We start from the raw sequence: 17,544 nt of genomic DNA on the forward strand, positions 1-17,544 counted from the left end.
ATTTTCAATTTACTCCATTTTCAGGAATCATATAAAATATGGGAAGTTTAAGGACTGTTCCTGATCTTTGAAGGTGCACAATGTCTCCATTTATCTTGAGGAAGTGCAATAATGGTAACAAAAGACCTTGTTGGATTTTTTTTTTTTTACAGTCTGCAGCAAACAAACTCAGCGTAAGTGAGAGTGAATAGCATACCAGGCAACTCAAGTATCCCTAATAGATGCACACATGCCTACCAATGACTCAGAATATGGGCATGGGGTGGGGCTGAGAAGAGAAAGGTGTCAGCAAGAAAGCACAAAGAAGATTTGTAACTTAAAAGCAACATTTTCAAAAATTTTTAAAAGGAAATGCAAAGTAAAATGTTTCTGCGTGTTACTGATGCTTTTTTCAAGTCACCTGGATTTGTTTCAAATCCAAAATGAGCTCTGAATTTTCCAGATTCACAGTGCTTATACTTGGGATTACTATAGGATTTTATTTTGAAGTTTCTGGCAAGTATTCTCAATCCATCGATTGATGGGTATTGATGCAATGAATAAACACCTTAAATCTCTCTCAGTGTATGGTTTTTAATATAAATGAGGAAATAAATGGATGTAAACTGGAGGTCTGAGTCACTTTGCTGGACAATTCTTTTACTACTTTTAAATCTATTCACATTTAATGTCATTAAATCAAGCTTTCACTATCAAAACAATCCATCAGCATTCCTGCAGCATTTCTATAGCAGTGGTTCTCAAACTCACATGTCCTAGAGCAAAAATTAAGAGAAAGTAGAGAAAACATGATATTGTATTCCCTCTATGACCTTGGTTTTAATTTGTTTTCCTGTATCGAAGGGCAACCCTGAAGGATTTAATGGGAAACCTGCTAACTGCGACCCACAACCCTTTGTTCTAACAGCTATCATTCTATAGGGGTTGAGATACAATACAGATCAAACCACACAACTGATCTTGCAACATCTAAATAGCATGTGGTATCAGGTTTAATTACAACAAATACTTGTAAACTGTTCGAGAATACTCATAGTTTTCATTTGTCAATTGATGCCTAACAATTAAGTAGAACATAAAATTAAATTTTAAGTGTCTATGAAAGGCAAATCCTTGAAAAGGAAATATTTTAACCTGGTTGGCAAGGTATGCACACATCAACAGTGTGCGAAACATGTAACTGACAGGATATACTGTTAGAAGTCCTTGTAGCAGAGGTTAAAATCTGCTCAAAAAATACTTGTAGTTAATTGAACAGGACTGCCACAAATAACAGTCTGTCCCGCTATTGAGATTTTCAGCTATTTCAAAGTGACACAGGTTAGGTTTATAAACACAAAGCTTTCATGCACCTCCAAAAAGTACTTAATGAATGTAATGGTCTGGAATCAAACTACCTACACATGCAATGTTTGTCTGTGTGGTTTTGCTTCATATTTTTAAACACACCTTTCTGGGACTTTTCAGTAAAGACAGTGCAAGCAAGGCAGAAAAAAAAATTGTTCCTAAGTTCAAGTCAAGCTTGACCAAATGCACTTAGCCTTCTCTCTGGCCTACCTTCCTCCGACACTGCTATAAAATATGATGAATCTTATCAGAAGTGACATCTGATTACATTGTATTTCTCATTTATTTGTTTTAATGAATCCTGAAGACTTTATTGAGGAATAATCAGTTGACATTTCCTTCTGGAGCATTTTTTGAACCACTAATGGTGGAACTGTTTTGTTGTGAAATAGATTCTGTCTTGTTCAGTTTCCCATATGTTAAATGACTGAATGGGTTAAGTTCAAGCAACTTTCTCAAAGCAACATGCACTTTTAATGGATCCACCTTTAAAATAATTTTTTTTAATTACGCAAGACATAGTAGAGTTCTAATGAGAGGGAATTGTCAACCTCAGTAGGAAGAGCTAATTTAAGAAGAACAGGATAACACACTGCTGAGAAAACGTTTCAGATACTAAGATGGGCCTGGTAAGTGTGGCAGTCACTGTATACGTACAAGCTGTTAATATACGCCTACTTTCAAGTTTCTGTGCCTGGTAGATGATGCCCAAAATTTGCAGATTGCAAAATAAGGCCTAGAGAGTCTCATGTACTTAGTAACAACTCTGCAGTGATACCCAGCACTCTGAGGATGAGCCACAAGCAATTTCTAACGGTCATTGCTTCATAGTCCCGGGATAAATAAATGTAACAAAGGAGTTAAAAATAGGCAGATATGCACCTAAACCACATTATTTCTAAAAACCTTGCTACAGTTTTGTGCATTAATGAAGCCATAAGAACACTACAGGTGAGAAACATGCTCTGACCCCTCAATTTCCCATTGTTGACTTCCGTATCTTCCATAACATTTTATTTCAAAGTTTCGGGCTGATATTTCCCTGGAGAAAAAAAGGCTGCAAATTCTTTAAGAAACTAACACAGATATCTTCTAATATAACTTGAGAAATGTTAAGAATTACACAGTAAGGTTTTCCAAATTTGGTAGTTTTGACATTTTGTAAATTGTGTGGATGCTCTTCTTGCCTTTTTTGGTTTTTTTTGAGATTTTAAAAAATAGAAATCAATCATGGAAAATAGCAAAAACTGTAACATACTTTCTTCTCAACACAGTATAAGCCACAAGGGAGCACATGATTTAATGACAAAAAGATGCATCTGATAAGATAATAATTTGCTTAAGGAGAGATAGAGGTTGCAAATGCAGCTGTTCCAAAAATCTAAACCCACAGGCAAGAAATTTAGGTTTTGTATGAGCTATATCCATAACTACTTAGAGAAACTGGTGACAGAGCCCAGACAAGTGCATCAGATCGAGAAGTATAGAATCAGGGCTACTTCAAGATTGAAAAGACAAAAAAAGTAAGAGATGGTAAGGATTCCCACAAACTATCATTGCAAAGACTGAATAAAAAAGATTTCAGTAATTAAACTGTTCAACACAGCCTCTTCCTTCATTAGTGACACACTTGAGAAAAATAATATTTTTTAATATCCCAATTCACTTCATGTACATGACTGTTTCATTCCCATACGTGACAACTTCCATGGCACTGACCTGGAGTACTTGGATGCCCAAAGCTAAGGGCATGCAGAAATGTTCTCAGCCTTCAGTTCTTATTTCAGAAGTCTGGTAACTGCTTTTAAAACACAAGCTTACAGAGGGAAGCCTACTCATATTTTGGTGTGATTGCACTGCCTTCATATATCGGTATTGGCTAGTACTAGGAAAGTGACACTAGAAGTTTAAGATGACTTATTAGCAAGATAAAAATTAGGAAAAAATCTCCATACATTGTGATGTATCAGTACTAATTATTCAGTATGAGGTTCAACATCAGCAGAACTGACTGAATTCACTTATTTTGTAACATCAGAATTTTTTTTCAAGGGGTAAACACATGCACTTAGGTAAAATAGCAGAGAGGTATTACATGGCAATTCTCTATTCTTACAGTCAATATTACTGCAAATTCATCTGAACAAGTAGACCCTAATGCCCACATTTATTCCCACTGATGTTTGACTGCATGTGTAGATAAGAAAACACCTGCATGGATCACTTAGCAGGATCAGTCTCACAGCAGGGAGAAAAAGCCAGTAAGAATGCATGTCTTCAGGACACTGCATGCTTTCTCTGTTGAAACTTGCAAACTAAAAAGCATGAAATGATCTTGGCTGCTCCTTAACACACAACTGTCTGAGTAACTCTTTTTACATTGGCCATGGTACCTTGCCATCAAGCTTTCAATATGCTAGGCAGATGATCCCTGATGATACTAGCCAGCCTGCATTCTTCTCATCCAGCAAGGAGTCAGCAAGACACAAGCAACACTCTGCTGACTTTTGCTATTCAGGTATACTCATGGATTGGGAAATGTTGTATTAAATGAAAGAGACATAGCTCTGCACTGGAAATTTTACACTCTTATGTCCTTCACAGGCCTAACCTTACAAAAAGAGCAACAGCAAAATCCCTTAGTATTTCCAAAGGTACTAGGTTGACCAAGCTCCTCTTGCACAGAAAGTGTGTAAGGAGACTAGCAATGAGTATCCTCAACCAAAGAAATTAGAATGGGAAATCTGGCAGATGTTGGCTACATCTCTTTACAGGAGACGCAGAAAAGCAGCTGTTACAGTAGGGATTGTAGGGATTTCTTGTGAAAGTCAGTAGCAGATGTCACCATCTGCTTCTGCTTCTCTGTGAAATAGAGGCAAAAGGGAGACTGAAAGCTTGTTAAAAAATGGTAAAACACAAAAAACACAAATACAAAAGATGCCCAAATTTATTTACAGTGAGTAGGGAAACTTCTTACCCCCTTCCCCCTGGCAAACCTGTGATCCAGATGCACAATAAAAGAAAAGAACACTCCCCCATTCTCTTTAAATCATGATTTCTTTTCATTTTAGTCTTACTACATATACTTTCAGACAACATTCAGCCTGCAATCTATACTTTGACAACATTCAGCCTGCAATCTAACACCTAGCCATTTCCTCCCCGGCTGAAAGAGATCACAGAAATGAGCAGTTGTATCCTTTCCCTCTGGCTATACAGCAATGGTCTGATGACAACTGCTTTACCAGGGTTGGTATCAGACAAACAAAAATTCCCTACTGAATGATCTACACAATGATGTCATGTGTGGAGGCAAAGTATTTATTACTTAGGGAAAAAAAAAAACCAACAAAAAACAAACAAAACTTCTGTTTCATTGTGTCAGGAAACATGCTGTACATGTTTGTACATCTTGGCAGATAAAAATCAGATGAGGCAAGCAATGAAGTGGTTAACCAAATCAGAAAGTTATCTCAGACATCCAAAGGCACATCTTGTAAACCTGAGAAAACTTCTTACACGGAACTGAGGAGAAAAGAAGTAAGGGCTTGTCTGGGAAGAAGCAAATGACACTGTCAACAAGTAGCTTGCTTTCTCACCCAGAAAATAAGGAATTAGTGGGATCCAGAGCCCAACAAAAGAACAGGAATCTTTCCAATGATGTAAAAAAGGCTTGGATGAAGCCCCAGCTTTCCTGAAAACTAGACTTGCTAATTGCCTCACTCTTCCACTGTCAAAACCATCATCTCACTGAAAAGAAATAGCTTTCCAATATTACTATAGGGCAGACATTTCCACACTGGTAATACTGGGAGCCATGTTCAGCCACCAGCAGCAACTTGGTGGCCACCACCTACCCATTTGGTGTCCTAAAATGTTGTCTTGGGGGAAAAAAAAAGAAAAAAAAAGGAAAAAGATGCAGCACTCTGGGAAGTGTTTTTTAGGTTTTCTTCTGTTTGTTTGTTTTTGGAAACAGAGGCCACCTTGTAGCTTATTACCACTGTAGAGAGCATTTAGTTTTTCAGCTAGTGTCATATTTAGACAATAAATACGTTTCAGAAATAGAAGATCCCATTCTCCTTTGGCATTGCCATAAATCGGGAAACACTTGAGCTATACCTGGATAAAATGGATGAAACTGAAGAAGTCAGCTCAGCAAGATATACTTCTAATACAGGTCTTTTCCACAAAGCAAGCAAATTATGCTTATCTTACATTACCAGACCATTACTGGAAGTACTATGCCAGATCCTCAGCTGGCATAAATCAACATGACCCTATTTACTTTGGTGCAGCTGCGTTGATTTATATGAGCTGAAAAGCGTGTACTGGTCAAAAAGTGACTATTTCATCTTATAAAACTATAAAAATGACTAAGAAATGAAAGGCAGTACATATAAAGAAAAAATTAGAAAGGAAGGTACTACGGAAAGGTTCAAAGTAGAAGTATTAAGATTAGTCTAAAATAGCCACTCATTTTACTCCATATGAAATTTTAGATAATATTCTGTGTTGTTACATACACATGTATCTCTTGAGTATAGACCCAAGTATTTGTGCAATTTAATAATGCTGTACTATTTCCAAATTAAAATGTTAGGCTTAGACAGTGGGTTCAACCAACCTAGAATTTATTACTGGTGTTTTTTGTAAAGTCACTGCGGCTGTCATAACATGAAGCATCAGTCTTAAAAGCAAGCCCACACAACAAACTTAAGAGTTCAGATTTGCAGTATGGTGTCACATCTTAAGAACTACTCCTGTTACGATCTTTTTCTTACAAAGCAAGATAAAAGCAGAAAATCAAATGAGCTTCTCCAAGCCAGCACTCCTCTCAAGCCTTGGTAATTCTGAGAAATAGGAAACCTCTCATATTAGCCTTAAGTACTCTTTACCCTTATGAACTCTGTGTAGACTTCCCTATTATTATAGAAGCTACATGAGATTAACTACTGGTGATCTTTTCCAAGTCAAAACTGGAAAGACTAAGGAGAAGAATTGGTATTCTGAAATAAGAGGTGTGTATATTCCTAAATTCCTTTCTCAGGGAAGCAACTTTGAGATTAGGCAGTTCTCATTTCCACTAGGCTTGTGTATCGCCATCCCAGCAGTATAGTATCTGAACGCTATTTGAAGAGAGATCACAAATCAAACTCTTTACGATTGTCTGTTCAATTCAGCCTCAGCGACCAGCTGCTAACAGCCACTTGGCAGACAACTGCAGTTCATCATCCTGCACCATGAGTACTGGTACATCAAATACAAATACTTCTGTATTTGATCACAGTCTGCAACACAGGCTACCAGGTACCAAAAATGCATTCTGTTCATCCTTACCTTTGCCTTACAGTGTAACATACCTCATGGAACCCTGACTACAAGAAATACTAGAATTTGTCTCTTTTCACTCTTTCCCTATAAATACTTTCACTGCAGGAAGCTTACAGAAATTTTCAGAAGAATGATTAACACTTCAGGTACGGGGAAAAAATAGGCACTGTCTACCAGGACAGATCAACTCTGTACCTCAGCAAGCAGCACTGCCACAGCCTTCTGCTCTCCGTCGACTCATGGGCATTATGTTTTGTGTGGACAAGACACACCATCAATGTATCACCGTCAGCGGGATGCTGTATTCGATCAATTCAGTGTAACACTACACCAACTAGAATAATGTATGTCATTTCAGAATAGAATATGTATGGGTTTATTTAGGTATTCCCAATCTCTGAAATCAGTAGAATAAAGAAAAAAAAGAAGGCCAAGCCATAAGGCATTTTGAAACTTTCGTGTATATAACCATCTCTGTATAGGAATTAGAAATCCCAGTCAAATCCTCTTTTCCTCCCAAAGCACCTATGCAGTCTTCAAAAACATTAGAGAAGTGATGAATAGCTATTAAGGAACAACCTCAAAGCTACTTTTCTTCCATTTTCTTCTCTGTATAAATTTTCAGACTTTCTCCCATAAAAACACTAAGCAAATGGCACTGGACTGTGGTTACAGTTGCTTTCATGGCATGTACTCCCAACTAAGGTGAACAGAGCTGACCAAAACCATTGCTAAGACAAGATTCCTGTTCATGGCATAAGGGACTTGAAACTGCACCCAGCACAGACACACAACCAAAAGTACAGCCTGACACTTCAAAACACAGACTTGGGTTCTCCACAGGGACATTAAACACCTTTAAGAGACCTCAGATTGGACACTCCACTGCAGCAGTGTCAAAGCTAGAACAAGAGCAATGAGCACTGAAGGTTTCCTCCAGCAAAATGGCACAAGCCTGTAGAGAAGCAGCACAAATGGCAAACATGTTCCTATAATTTCCATCTCATCTTGTAGCTCCTTACTGTTACTAGAAATCATACCAAGATAATATTTGTCATTGCATCTTCCCTCATTCTCTATATTGGTCAGAATGTTTAATTACATAATGGTACCTCAGAGCAATTTGGACATCAGTTTACAGTGCACCAAGAATATATCACAGTGAACTGTTAAAAAGAAAGCAAAGTATTAGGGCTTCTAAATGAAACAATCTAGTGAATTTGATTTTCTTTTAATTCTGAACTTGTATTGTCATCTGCTCCAATGAAGTGATGAACCAACTTCTATTACCAAGTATTTGATGCACCACTTACTGTAAATGCCGCCTACCCAGTGTATGATGAGCTTTCGCATCTGTGACTCCCAAAGACCAAAATCAATATTTAAATCCTGTTGACACCAACTGCTTTTTTCTCCTTTTTTTTAGGAAGAGTTGCAATTATGGTCTATTTTATATGTGTAAGTATGATTAAAATTATCATATTTTGTGCCAGGCTATAATTTATATAATTCATATAATTGCATTCCTGTAAAACTTGAATTTATTTTTCATTTAGAAACAGACCACAATAAAAGGCTTCTGCACTGAGAATCCAGTATTCAGTGTTAAAGTTTAACTTTAGAGTGTTTTCCGCAGTCACAGTACTTTAAGGGCAGAGGAAAACTGTCATTGTCTAAGAGACTTTTAATGAACTGTGGACTCTTACTCGAACTAGATACCAGTATTAATTGTTCGTAAAGTACTGCAAGAGGAAAAGGGATGATTAAGTGGAATTTAAGCTGCATTGCTAGTAAGGATTAAACAGAAAGGCATTTTAAAGCCATGTGTTAAAAGCCATCTTGTCAGAAGGTATGGGCCACAATCCACAGATCTTTCAAATTATACCAGGCTGTACTCATTAGTCTTATAAATTTAGAGGGTATACTATTTCTGCCTCTTAATTTGACATTTACATACAAATAAAAATCTTGAGTACAAGTCATACCTGAAATTGCATCTGTTATACAGTTGCCCACCTAGATCTTTAGAAAACCTGTCTTTTAAAATGTTATTTTAATATTTTAGCCTTATTATCAAGAGGAAAACTCAGGGATGTTATGACATTATTGCAGTCTCTCAAGCGCACTGATACACAAAATCAGATACACAAGCCCCCCTTCAGTGTCAGAAGGCTACAAAATGGAGTATGATGCTTGAAAGGGAAAGCTGCTGTTCTGCAGTCTCTGAGGTGGCCAGGAGGTTGCATTAAACACTGTGAGCAGGCTACAAGTCATGACACCCTCCCTACAGAATTTTGGCGAGTTTAAATTAAACCCGTGGATGCGTTGTTTCATTTTTCTGGTCAGATGTAGGCAAAGTTGGGAACAGTTTCAGATGGATTTTCTAACCTCTCCTGGGGCTTTCGTGATTGAAGAGGATGCCATTCACAGCAAAGAGATTGTAGGCCTCTCTGAAGTTCACAACAATCCAGTAGGCATAGAGTTTTGCTGCCCCTAAAAAAAATAATTTTAAAGCGTTATGTATATCCCCTCTGCTTGTACACAGCTCAGACCCACATACACATCTATCTCACACGCAGGATGAAGTCCACATTTCAACAGCGGAGTGCATTAGAATTTGATTCATTCCCTATATATGTCACCTTTCATATGGAAAAAATATCCAGTCCAATAAACAGCAGCTGAACGGGAAAATACTCCTTTTCTGTGCAGCCTCTGAACTGGCCAGGAAGCACTAATGCACTTTCTCACTTGTTTTGCTATTCACACTCAAGCATAGCACTTTTTCCTTTACAATATAATTAACACAGCCAGAGCGTGTGAAATACGCCACTGTGGTGACCTCTGCTAATAAAAAAAAAAAGTACTTTGGAGGAATAAAAGCAAAAATCTGGTGCCTTAACACCCAAATTGATTTGAAACTTTATCACCAAAGTCCTCCATGCACATTGCTGTAATAAGTGTTTCAAATTTCATGCGAGTTCATGAAGGAAAAAGTGAGCTCTTGGGAGTTTTTCATTTAGGCAAGAAAAAATATGAAACCTTACCACTTCAGCGGTATCTCACAACCCTTTATGAAGGATGAGCCACCTTCCCCCCTCCCCTCTACAAGAGCTCTCTACCTCTGAGCTGAATGAACAGTCTTGTGAAGTGAGATGCTAATTTCCAACCCCCAGGCAATAGCAGTAAATACTTTTTATATAGCAATTCATAAAGGTATGCCTCTCGACATGTCTAGTCACTTTAGCTCTACCGTCATTCTAATCTCACACCCAAATGACTTCAGCCCTGAGACATGAGTGGGGAGAACAGACAGACACTACACACACCATCAGTGATCCTCACCGTAAGGCGATCTTGGGTAAAAAGGGGTGGTCTCCTTTTGCGGGATTTCTTGCACTTTCCCAAAAAGTTCACTGGTGGAGGCTTGGTAGAACTTCACAGAGTTGATAAGGCCACAGGTCTTAATAGCATCTAGGAGCCGTAAAGTGCCAACTCCGTCAACATCAGCAGTGTATTCTGCTAAGTCGAAAGAAATCTTGGGGAGAGAAAAATAAAAAACCCACCAATTTTACTAGGGGAACCAGAACATGCCATGATCATGTACAACCAAAAAAAGTAATGTCACTTGTCACTAGACACTTTTGTACAGGGTAGATGCTCAGTTTACAAAAGTACCCTCAAAGGATTTCCAAGAATAAACAAGTAGTTCCATAAATAGTAGAACCAAAAGACTGGTGTTCCCTGATCTCTCTCTCAGGATTATTTTCCCATGTGAAGGAAGGGGTAAAGCCTCCCCACATTGCCAGGCATCATTGTCAGGCTCTCTCTCATCTCCACAGCTGCCAATTTTCACAATATTCACTTGGGCTTAATATCTTTGACACACTTGAATTTGGTCAGAATTGTCCAAAATATATTTTTTTAAAAAAATAGGTTAAACAGACAGCATGACAGCATAAACATATATTAAAAAATCCACAGACTTTAAACAAGGTCCAAAGCTTTTCAATTTAAACACACATCAAAATAAAGAGAAGACTAGAAATATCTGTTATCAAATGAGACTCCCAACCCCACCTGACTAAGGTGTAACAGTGCTGTGACTTTTGAACAGAGGTTAGGGGGACAATGAAGTGGGAGAGCAAAAGGTGGAGGTATCCAAAAGAAACCTGTCATCTCTTCCAGCTGACATATCCTTCAAAGTAGGATAATAAACTTGTGCACACTGCTGGGCCAAGAATCCTCTTTCTCTCCCTGCTCCAGTAGTTCTCAGTTATCTTTATGATGAGCCTGATCGTGGCATGGGCCACAAGACAATGCTTGAGTCCAAGCTTTCAGAGTGTTTCAAAAACACATTAATTCTATTCCTTATAGTTACAGAAGCTAAAAACTGGAAAAAAGCTGAAGGTAAGAAATGTGTTGTGACCATCCCAATCTGCAGGCAGAAGAAAAAACGCTCAGAAGTGAGCTCAGTCTGCTTGTTTGGTGGGTACAGGCTGGTTGTCTGGACATGCTGGTGGAGCTCCTGGACTCAAAAGCCTTCTCCCACTGGTGCCCATATAGAGGCATGTTCCTCCTTCCTTCTACACCTCTTCTCCAACCCAGAGATTTTGCTTTTGTAATCTAGTTTTTGGAAAAACATTTCCCTGTTTATACTGCTGATGTTATAAAAAAGGAAAGGGGAATGGACCTTTAGAGCAATCTCCTCCATTTCCCTGACCTAAGAAAGAATTACTCTACCTGTGTCCCCTCTGACTTTCAGGAACGAGCTCTAGAGTGATGGCAATGTTAGCATCTTCGTATGATCTAGGCTAGAGGTTAGCGAGACAATACCAAAGTCAAATAGTACAAATCTGTGATTCTCCCCTTCATTAGTCTTCAGTGACAGGGTAACTATTAATGGAGTAGAGGGAAAATTACTACAGCTATACAAGCTGAGCTATCACAGTGAAATCAGTGGGAAACCTGTCAGTTAGGTATTTTTTCAGGCTCTCTGCAGATTCAGACAGATAGCCCTGTATTAATTTCTCCTGTTAAGCCACTTCCCCCTTCAGCAATCACTAGAGGTTTAAGGCTTATTTACACAGCAGCTGAAATAAAAATAATTAGATTAATTTGAATTTGCACTTATGGTTAATTTAATACAGGTATGAAATAATCTAAATTGTGTTACTGTGCTCCAATATAAAAATATTCTCCCACAGTATTGATGTGAAATAGCTAGTGGTGTGAATAAAAACAAACTTTACTTTTTTTTTTTTTGTAAGCCAAAAGAAAAAAAAAGAAATCTGAAACTTTGGCTTGTTAACCTGGTATGACCCAGCTGAAATTGAGCACTGATCTACTGAGTAGTGCTGAGAATTTTTTGTTTTAATCCATTTGGCACAAAGATGACAGCCACTTAAGGTCTCTCAGCTTCACTGTCAGAGTAACTCTTGGGAAAACATCGACGTTAATGAATAGGTGATACAGTCAATAATGAACATAAGTTAGTATATTTACCATATGGCTAGCACCTTCACATATTCACAGTAACATCCCAGCTCTCTAACTAAAGGCAAAACACTTACTAATGGTAGCAGAGCCAGGAATTTACCTATATTAAGGTATTGTTTCCAACAAATAACCTGCTAAAAAACATCACCCCAAATGCAAATCTTTGCTTACATATTATACTATAAAGTAAACGGCACATGTGACTGAGGTGGTCATAAATCAGAGATCCCAGATTATAAAACCTCTTACCCAGAGCAAGCAATGAGCCTGTGGCAGCAGCATCGGGAACTGCTCTCCCTCGCTGAGGCAGAGACCCTCAGAGTGTGCAGAGTTTCACAAGAGATGCTTTTCCCTATTGCCTTATGAATGACCTCAATCTTCACCTAGAAAATTCACTCCCTGGGGTGTGAGGTAATTATGCCTCCACACTGGCTGGGTCTGAGTGTCCCAGAGCAGAAACCGCCAGCTTTGTGCCTGTTTGATGGTTTTGCAATACGGACTATTGTTCACCAGGGACAGGACTCAGACCACTGAAATAATTTCATTTTGGAGCGCAGGTTAGACTAGAATGGCAGGCATGAAAATAAAAAATGGTTTTATCCACTATAACCTCCAACACAAAAAATGCTGGACTGTTAAGACACTCTGTGCAGTGTAGGGGCAGTTACATGGCAAATAAAGATAAATGCACACTGGATTTTAATTTGATTCTAACTCAAAGTTAACAACATAAGAGTGTTTTATAAAATACTGGATTGATTAAGTAGTTACAAATGAAGAAGGGCAGAGCAGGGAAAGGTGCTGGGTTATCCATTACCGCATTATTTCTGTCTCCTTATACATGTTATTTTGTGCAAGACCGGCAGGGAGACTGGAGTGTTAAAAAAAAAAAAAATGAGGTCCCTGCATTTAAGAGGGATGTGCAAGAGAGAACTGACATGCATGCACAACAAAAAAAAAAGACCAAGGACTGAATTATAGAAACCAAACACAAAATCATATTCAATAGTGTTTGCTCATAGAAAACATCTTCACTGAATCACTGAGTTCAGTAGGACTAACTTGGAGAGTAAAAACTTCATGGAAAATATTGTAATGGCAGGTGTATGAAGGCTAAAACCAAGCGACTCTTTCTGAAAGATTAAACATTTATCCAGTAGAAAAAAGAGCTTAGGTAATACCTACAGATGAGAGTTTTCAACAGCCTAATTTATGCCAACTATCTTAACTGCCTGAATCAGGAAGCTCGTCTCCCCGTACACCAATAAAGACAGTAGTGAGTCAGAGCAGAAAACCTAATGGAGATGCTCTTTATCACGCTTTGGAGAAACTATATGCACACTAGTTTTTTAATTTAGCTACTGAAGATAGACGCTCCATTCTAACCTCAAAAATCCAAAACTATCAGTTACTGTCAACTGCATAAATTAAGCCATGCAACAAACAACCTTATTTGAAGACAACACCAGAAGTTTTTGTAATGACTGGAGTAGGAAAAAGAAGCTTCCTTACCAGCAGAAACTTTAAACCTGAAAGTTTTCTCAAAGAGTATTGAGGGCACAGATCCAACACTACTTTGCCCTCTTTGGACAGACTTCGTGACAAAGGGAAAGTGTGACATACCAACAAAACAGAAATTGTCTACTTGGAATGTGTTAGTCGGAGTGACCTTGGCACTCCCTTCCCATGTACACTGGGGACACCATGCTTTGTTGTTGTCATCGTTGATCTCTGGAGATACTGTGAATGTATACACTTAAGATGTGTCTATTCCATTTGATAGGTAGTGATAACAGTGTGTCATTAGAATTGGACAGAACAATAAGGAGACTCTTGAATCCTTGGTCAAAAGTACTTCAGTTCCAGGTTTTTAGGTCCTGAACACCTTGCAGAATTGTCTCAATACTAAAAAGGAAGCTGGCTTCTTACGTACATGGGACTTTTATATACTGAGTATCTTCACTGCTGGATTCATCCCTAATATAGTACATTTCAAACACATTTTTTGGCAAGTAAAAATTTCCACAGCAAGGTTTATCCATAGCATGATAATTTTTTCTTGAGAAAAGCATAGTTTCACTACTTAAAACATTTCTGGAATCACAGGACACAATATGAATACACTGAACCACTTTGTCGTCTCTTTCACGTGGCTCCAAGAATGACAATGAGTTTTGTGAATTGGTTTCTACTTTTTGAATTTGAACTTTTGTTTCCCGCCCCAACCCCCGTTTCCTTCCTTCTTTATAATCGCCAGATTCTATCTTTACAAGAGATTTGAATTTAATAGAGCAATGTTTTAAATATGATGTTTCCCATCTGATCATTCAAAACCAAGCTTAGCAAGGTCTTTAACAAGATTTAAAAGCTTACTGAAAAGTATCTAAATGAAAACATATGGGTCTTACCCTCCACAAGAACACATTCCTATCTTGTCTATGAGTACTATATACAAGCCTTAATAATACTTGCTTCTGACCAATGTGTTGTCCACAGTGGTAATAGTCTGAAAATAAGTATCAATTTAGCACACACACAGGTTTGGCTTTGTGAGATACTCCTCTGTTTTGTCATTTGGAGCAATCCAACAGATGGGCTGCAATCATATTAACTATTAGCTTTCAACCAAAAATAGCGTGTGCTAGCAGAATATGCTTCAATGATCTACCTAAGGAATATAAATAACTATTTGGAATTTCATGTCCTTCTTACACTTTCAGAAAATGGGATTTCTGGAAGGCTGGTGTTATAAAAGGGAAGCTTATTGAAGCCCCAGGAAGAAATAGGATAGTATAAACGTAAATTATTATTCTTTCACTGTAAAAGTAAAGGTGGCTAACCTAACTATAATGTTAAAATAAGGATCTTTGCTCTCTTGAAAAAAACCCTATATTTGTATCTATCTATATATGCCTATAACTATATCTAAAGTATATTCTTTAGATTTATCAGAGTAGAAGATATGTATCAGGCCTCTTCGAGCACTGAGAAATGTTTACACCTGAGAAGCAAACCGCAAAGCCAAAAAACTGCTCAGAAATGGTTCAAGTCTTACAAGTTTGATAGTGGTTACTTTTTTGTGTTCTTTAAAATCAATTCTGTTTGCTTTGAATATTCGGTGTGCCTTTCGCTGCCAATAAAAGCCACTGGGATCACTTATATCATCTCAGTAAACGAACTGCTCAACCCCTAGGAACAGGCATGTAAAGCATAACATTCCAGTTGCTAAATCTGATACAGACTATGGGCCAAGCATTCTTATAAAGTCCTAACACTCTGAAAAAAAAAAAAAAAAAAAAGATCCTAGAGATTTTAGGAAATCTAAAGAATTTGGGGGAAGCTGGGTGGTATCAAGGGGATGGGAAAGAACCTATATCTCTACAAAAATGTCAGGTAACCTTCTAGGAGAAAATGACAATTCCTCTTCCCCCAACCCCTGAGCTCATAATGAATGCTTAACTCATTGCCCTCTCACCTGATAAAAGAAATAGTTGAAAGATACCCAAATCCCCCAAACAACTATATTTTTTGTTATATAGAAAAATAATCAATTCAATAGCTCTGAACCGCTTATTAAGCAACACTGCTGATATCTTAAAGCTCTATTCAACTTCTTAGCTAAATAGAAATTGACTGAAAAAAAATTGCTGAAATTATAGATGAAAGCAATATGCCTTTTGTACATTTATCTTATTTCCTATTTCTTTCCCTCTTCTCTCATTAATAAAACATAAAAAATAAAGTGATCTGTATAAAATTAGAGTAATTTAACAACATGATTATAAGAAGAGAATTAGCAAGGAAAAACTTTTATAAGTGGAAGCAGAAGACAACATTTTTTCCTAAAATGTTGGCCCAAGCTGTTCACAATATTGCTGTAGCAAAAGAGCTTGGATAACTTGGATTTTCAAGTTATTCTTGTTGCAAAGGAATAAGCAGTGCAGATAAAAGATGTGCTTCTCTGTCAGAGCTTACTTTGAGGTCCCAGTGGTTGAGTTCCACTGCAGCTCTATCATGCTACAGATTGAGTGACTGGAGAAACGTCCTGAAGTGGTTAGAAGTTTGGTTTTGACATCATTGGGCCAGTATTTCACCTTCACCTTAAGTGTGAAGACCCAAACCAAAGTGCAAAAATAAGCTATTTGCAGTTTAGGAATCTTAAATGATCCTTCATTATCTTAATGTTCTATAACCCGTCATAAACCTCAACAGACTCTGCTTCTGGGACCAGCTCAGTCTTATACAAGTAACCCCAAAGTGGTTTTCATTACGCACACGGAAGAGGAGCTTGAATGTAAACCTGTTCATTGCCCCAAACACACACACATGATTTTGCACCCCAAAAAGGGGCACAAATGAGAGGTGAAGCAGAGCTGAGTTCATTCATGGCTCCTCACCATTGGTTTCTTTAAGTTTATTGAGATCCTGGAAATTTGTGTGGGGTAAAAAGGGGTGCAATGAAGCAGAAGCCTCACAACAAAAGTATACTTCTGAAAAAATTACTCAGAATAACAGCAGCAGCAAAACCATGCATCACCTTTCAATACATCCCCAAGCGTCAGGCACTGCAGAATCCAAAAGCAGCTATTACCTTTCAGCTCCACGAGCACTAAAAAGTTCATAAATAGCCAAGTTACACTGCTGTTGCCCACATGAGATACAACAAGAGTGCTGCTGGACTGCCTGCAGTCCCCAGCTATCATTCAGTTGAACTACCCTGCAGCAGAGTCTTCCCTAAGGAGCAGCAACTATCTTTGTGCAGCTGAAATACTCAATGATTGGAGGCAAGAGCCCCCGATATACTCTACAGTGTATGTTCATATGGCAACTTCTCATGGTTTGGCTTGGGTAAGTTTTCCTTATAACTCTCCTCCTGATTAATTTCAAGTTCCTGATGCAAACTCTTTGAAATAAACTTTAAAGAGAAATAACTTGGCATTATTAAAACAGGTTTCCTTTCTCCCCTTTTTGTTTTTCTGATGGGGGAAAAGAGAAAAAAAATCAACCTAAAGCAGAGAACAAGCATGGAGAAATACACCCTGAGTAGTTAAAATTTTATCAGACTACTAGGGTTTGATAGTTGGATTCGTTATTCAGTTTCTTTAAAAAGTGACTCCTCCCTGCTAAATTGCAGGTGTGGTTGTAAATCCAGCTCACAAGGTCATCAAATTCACCCTTGCCTCTAAAGCAGCCCGCTGGTACATGCCTGACCAGTTAAGAGGTATAGAAGAACCAACAGTTGCCTATTGTTTTCAAAATGTTAATGCCACAATCTTTAAAATGGAATATCCATTTTCCATTTTAATAAAATGGTCTCCCACAGCCTGTATGGTTGTCTTGGGTGTTGACTACTGATTGAAAGGTGTG

General features: G+C 38.0%; 1 protein-coding gene across 3 annotated transcripts in view; it reads right to left on the bottom strand.

The window, feature by feature from the left end:
• Positions 1-17,544, bottom strand: part of GMDS (GDP-mannose 4,6-dehydratase) — a 423,518-nt gene that overhangs the window by 244,731 nt on the left and 161,243 nt on the right. For all 3 annotated transcript variants that reach the window (XM_075084163.1, XM_075084161.1, XM_075084162.1), the window contains 2 exons: positions 10,024-10,216; positions 9,067-9,171 (listed from right to left, as the gene is read on the bottom strand). In XM_075084163.1, coding sequence (XP_074940264.1) covers positions 9,067-9,171; positions 10,024-10,216 — 298 coding nt within the window. The remainder of the gene's footprint in view (positions 1-9,066; positions 9,172-10,023; positions 10,217-17,544) is intronic.

This window comes from Phalacrocorax aristotelis, chromosome 2 (genome assembly GCF_949628215.1).
Source record: "Phalacrocorax aristotelis chromosome 2, bGulAri2.1, whole genome shotgun sequence".
Taxonomy (NCBI): Eukaryota; Metazoa; Chordata; class Aves; order Suliformes; family Phalacrocoracidae; genus Phalacrocorax; species Phalacrocorax aristotelis.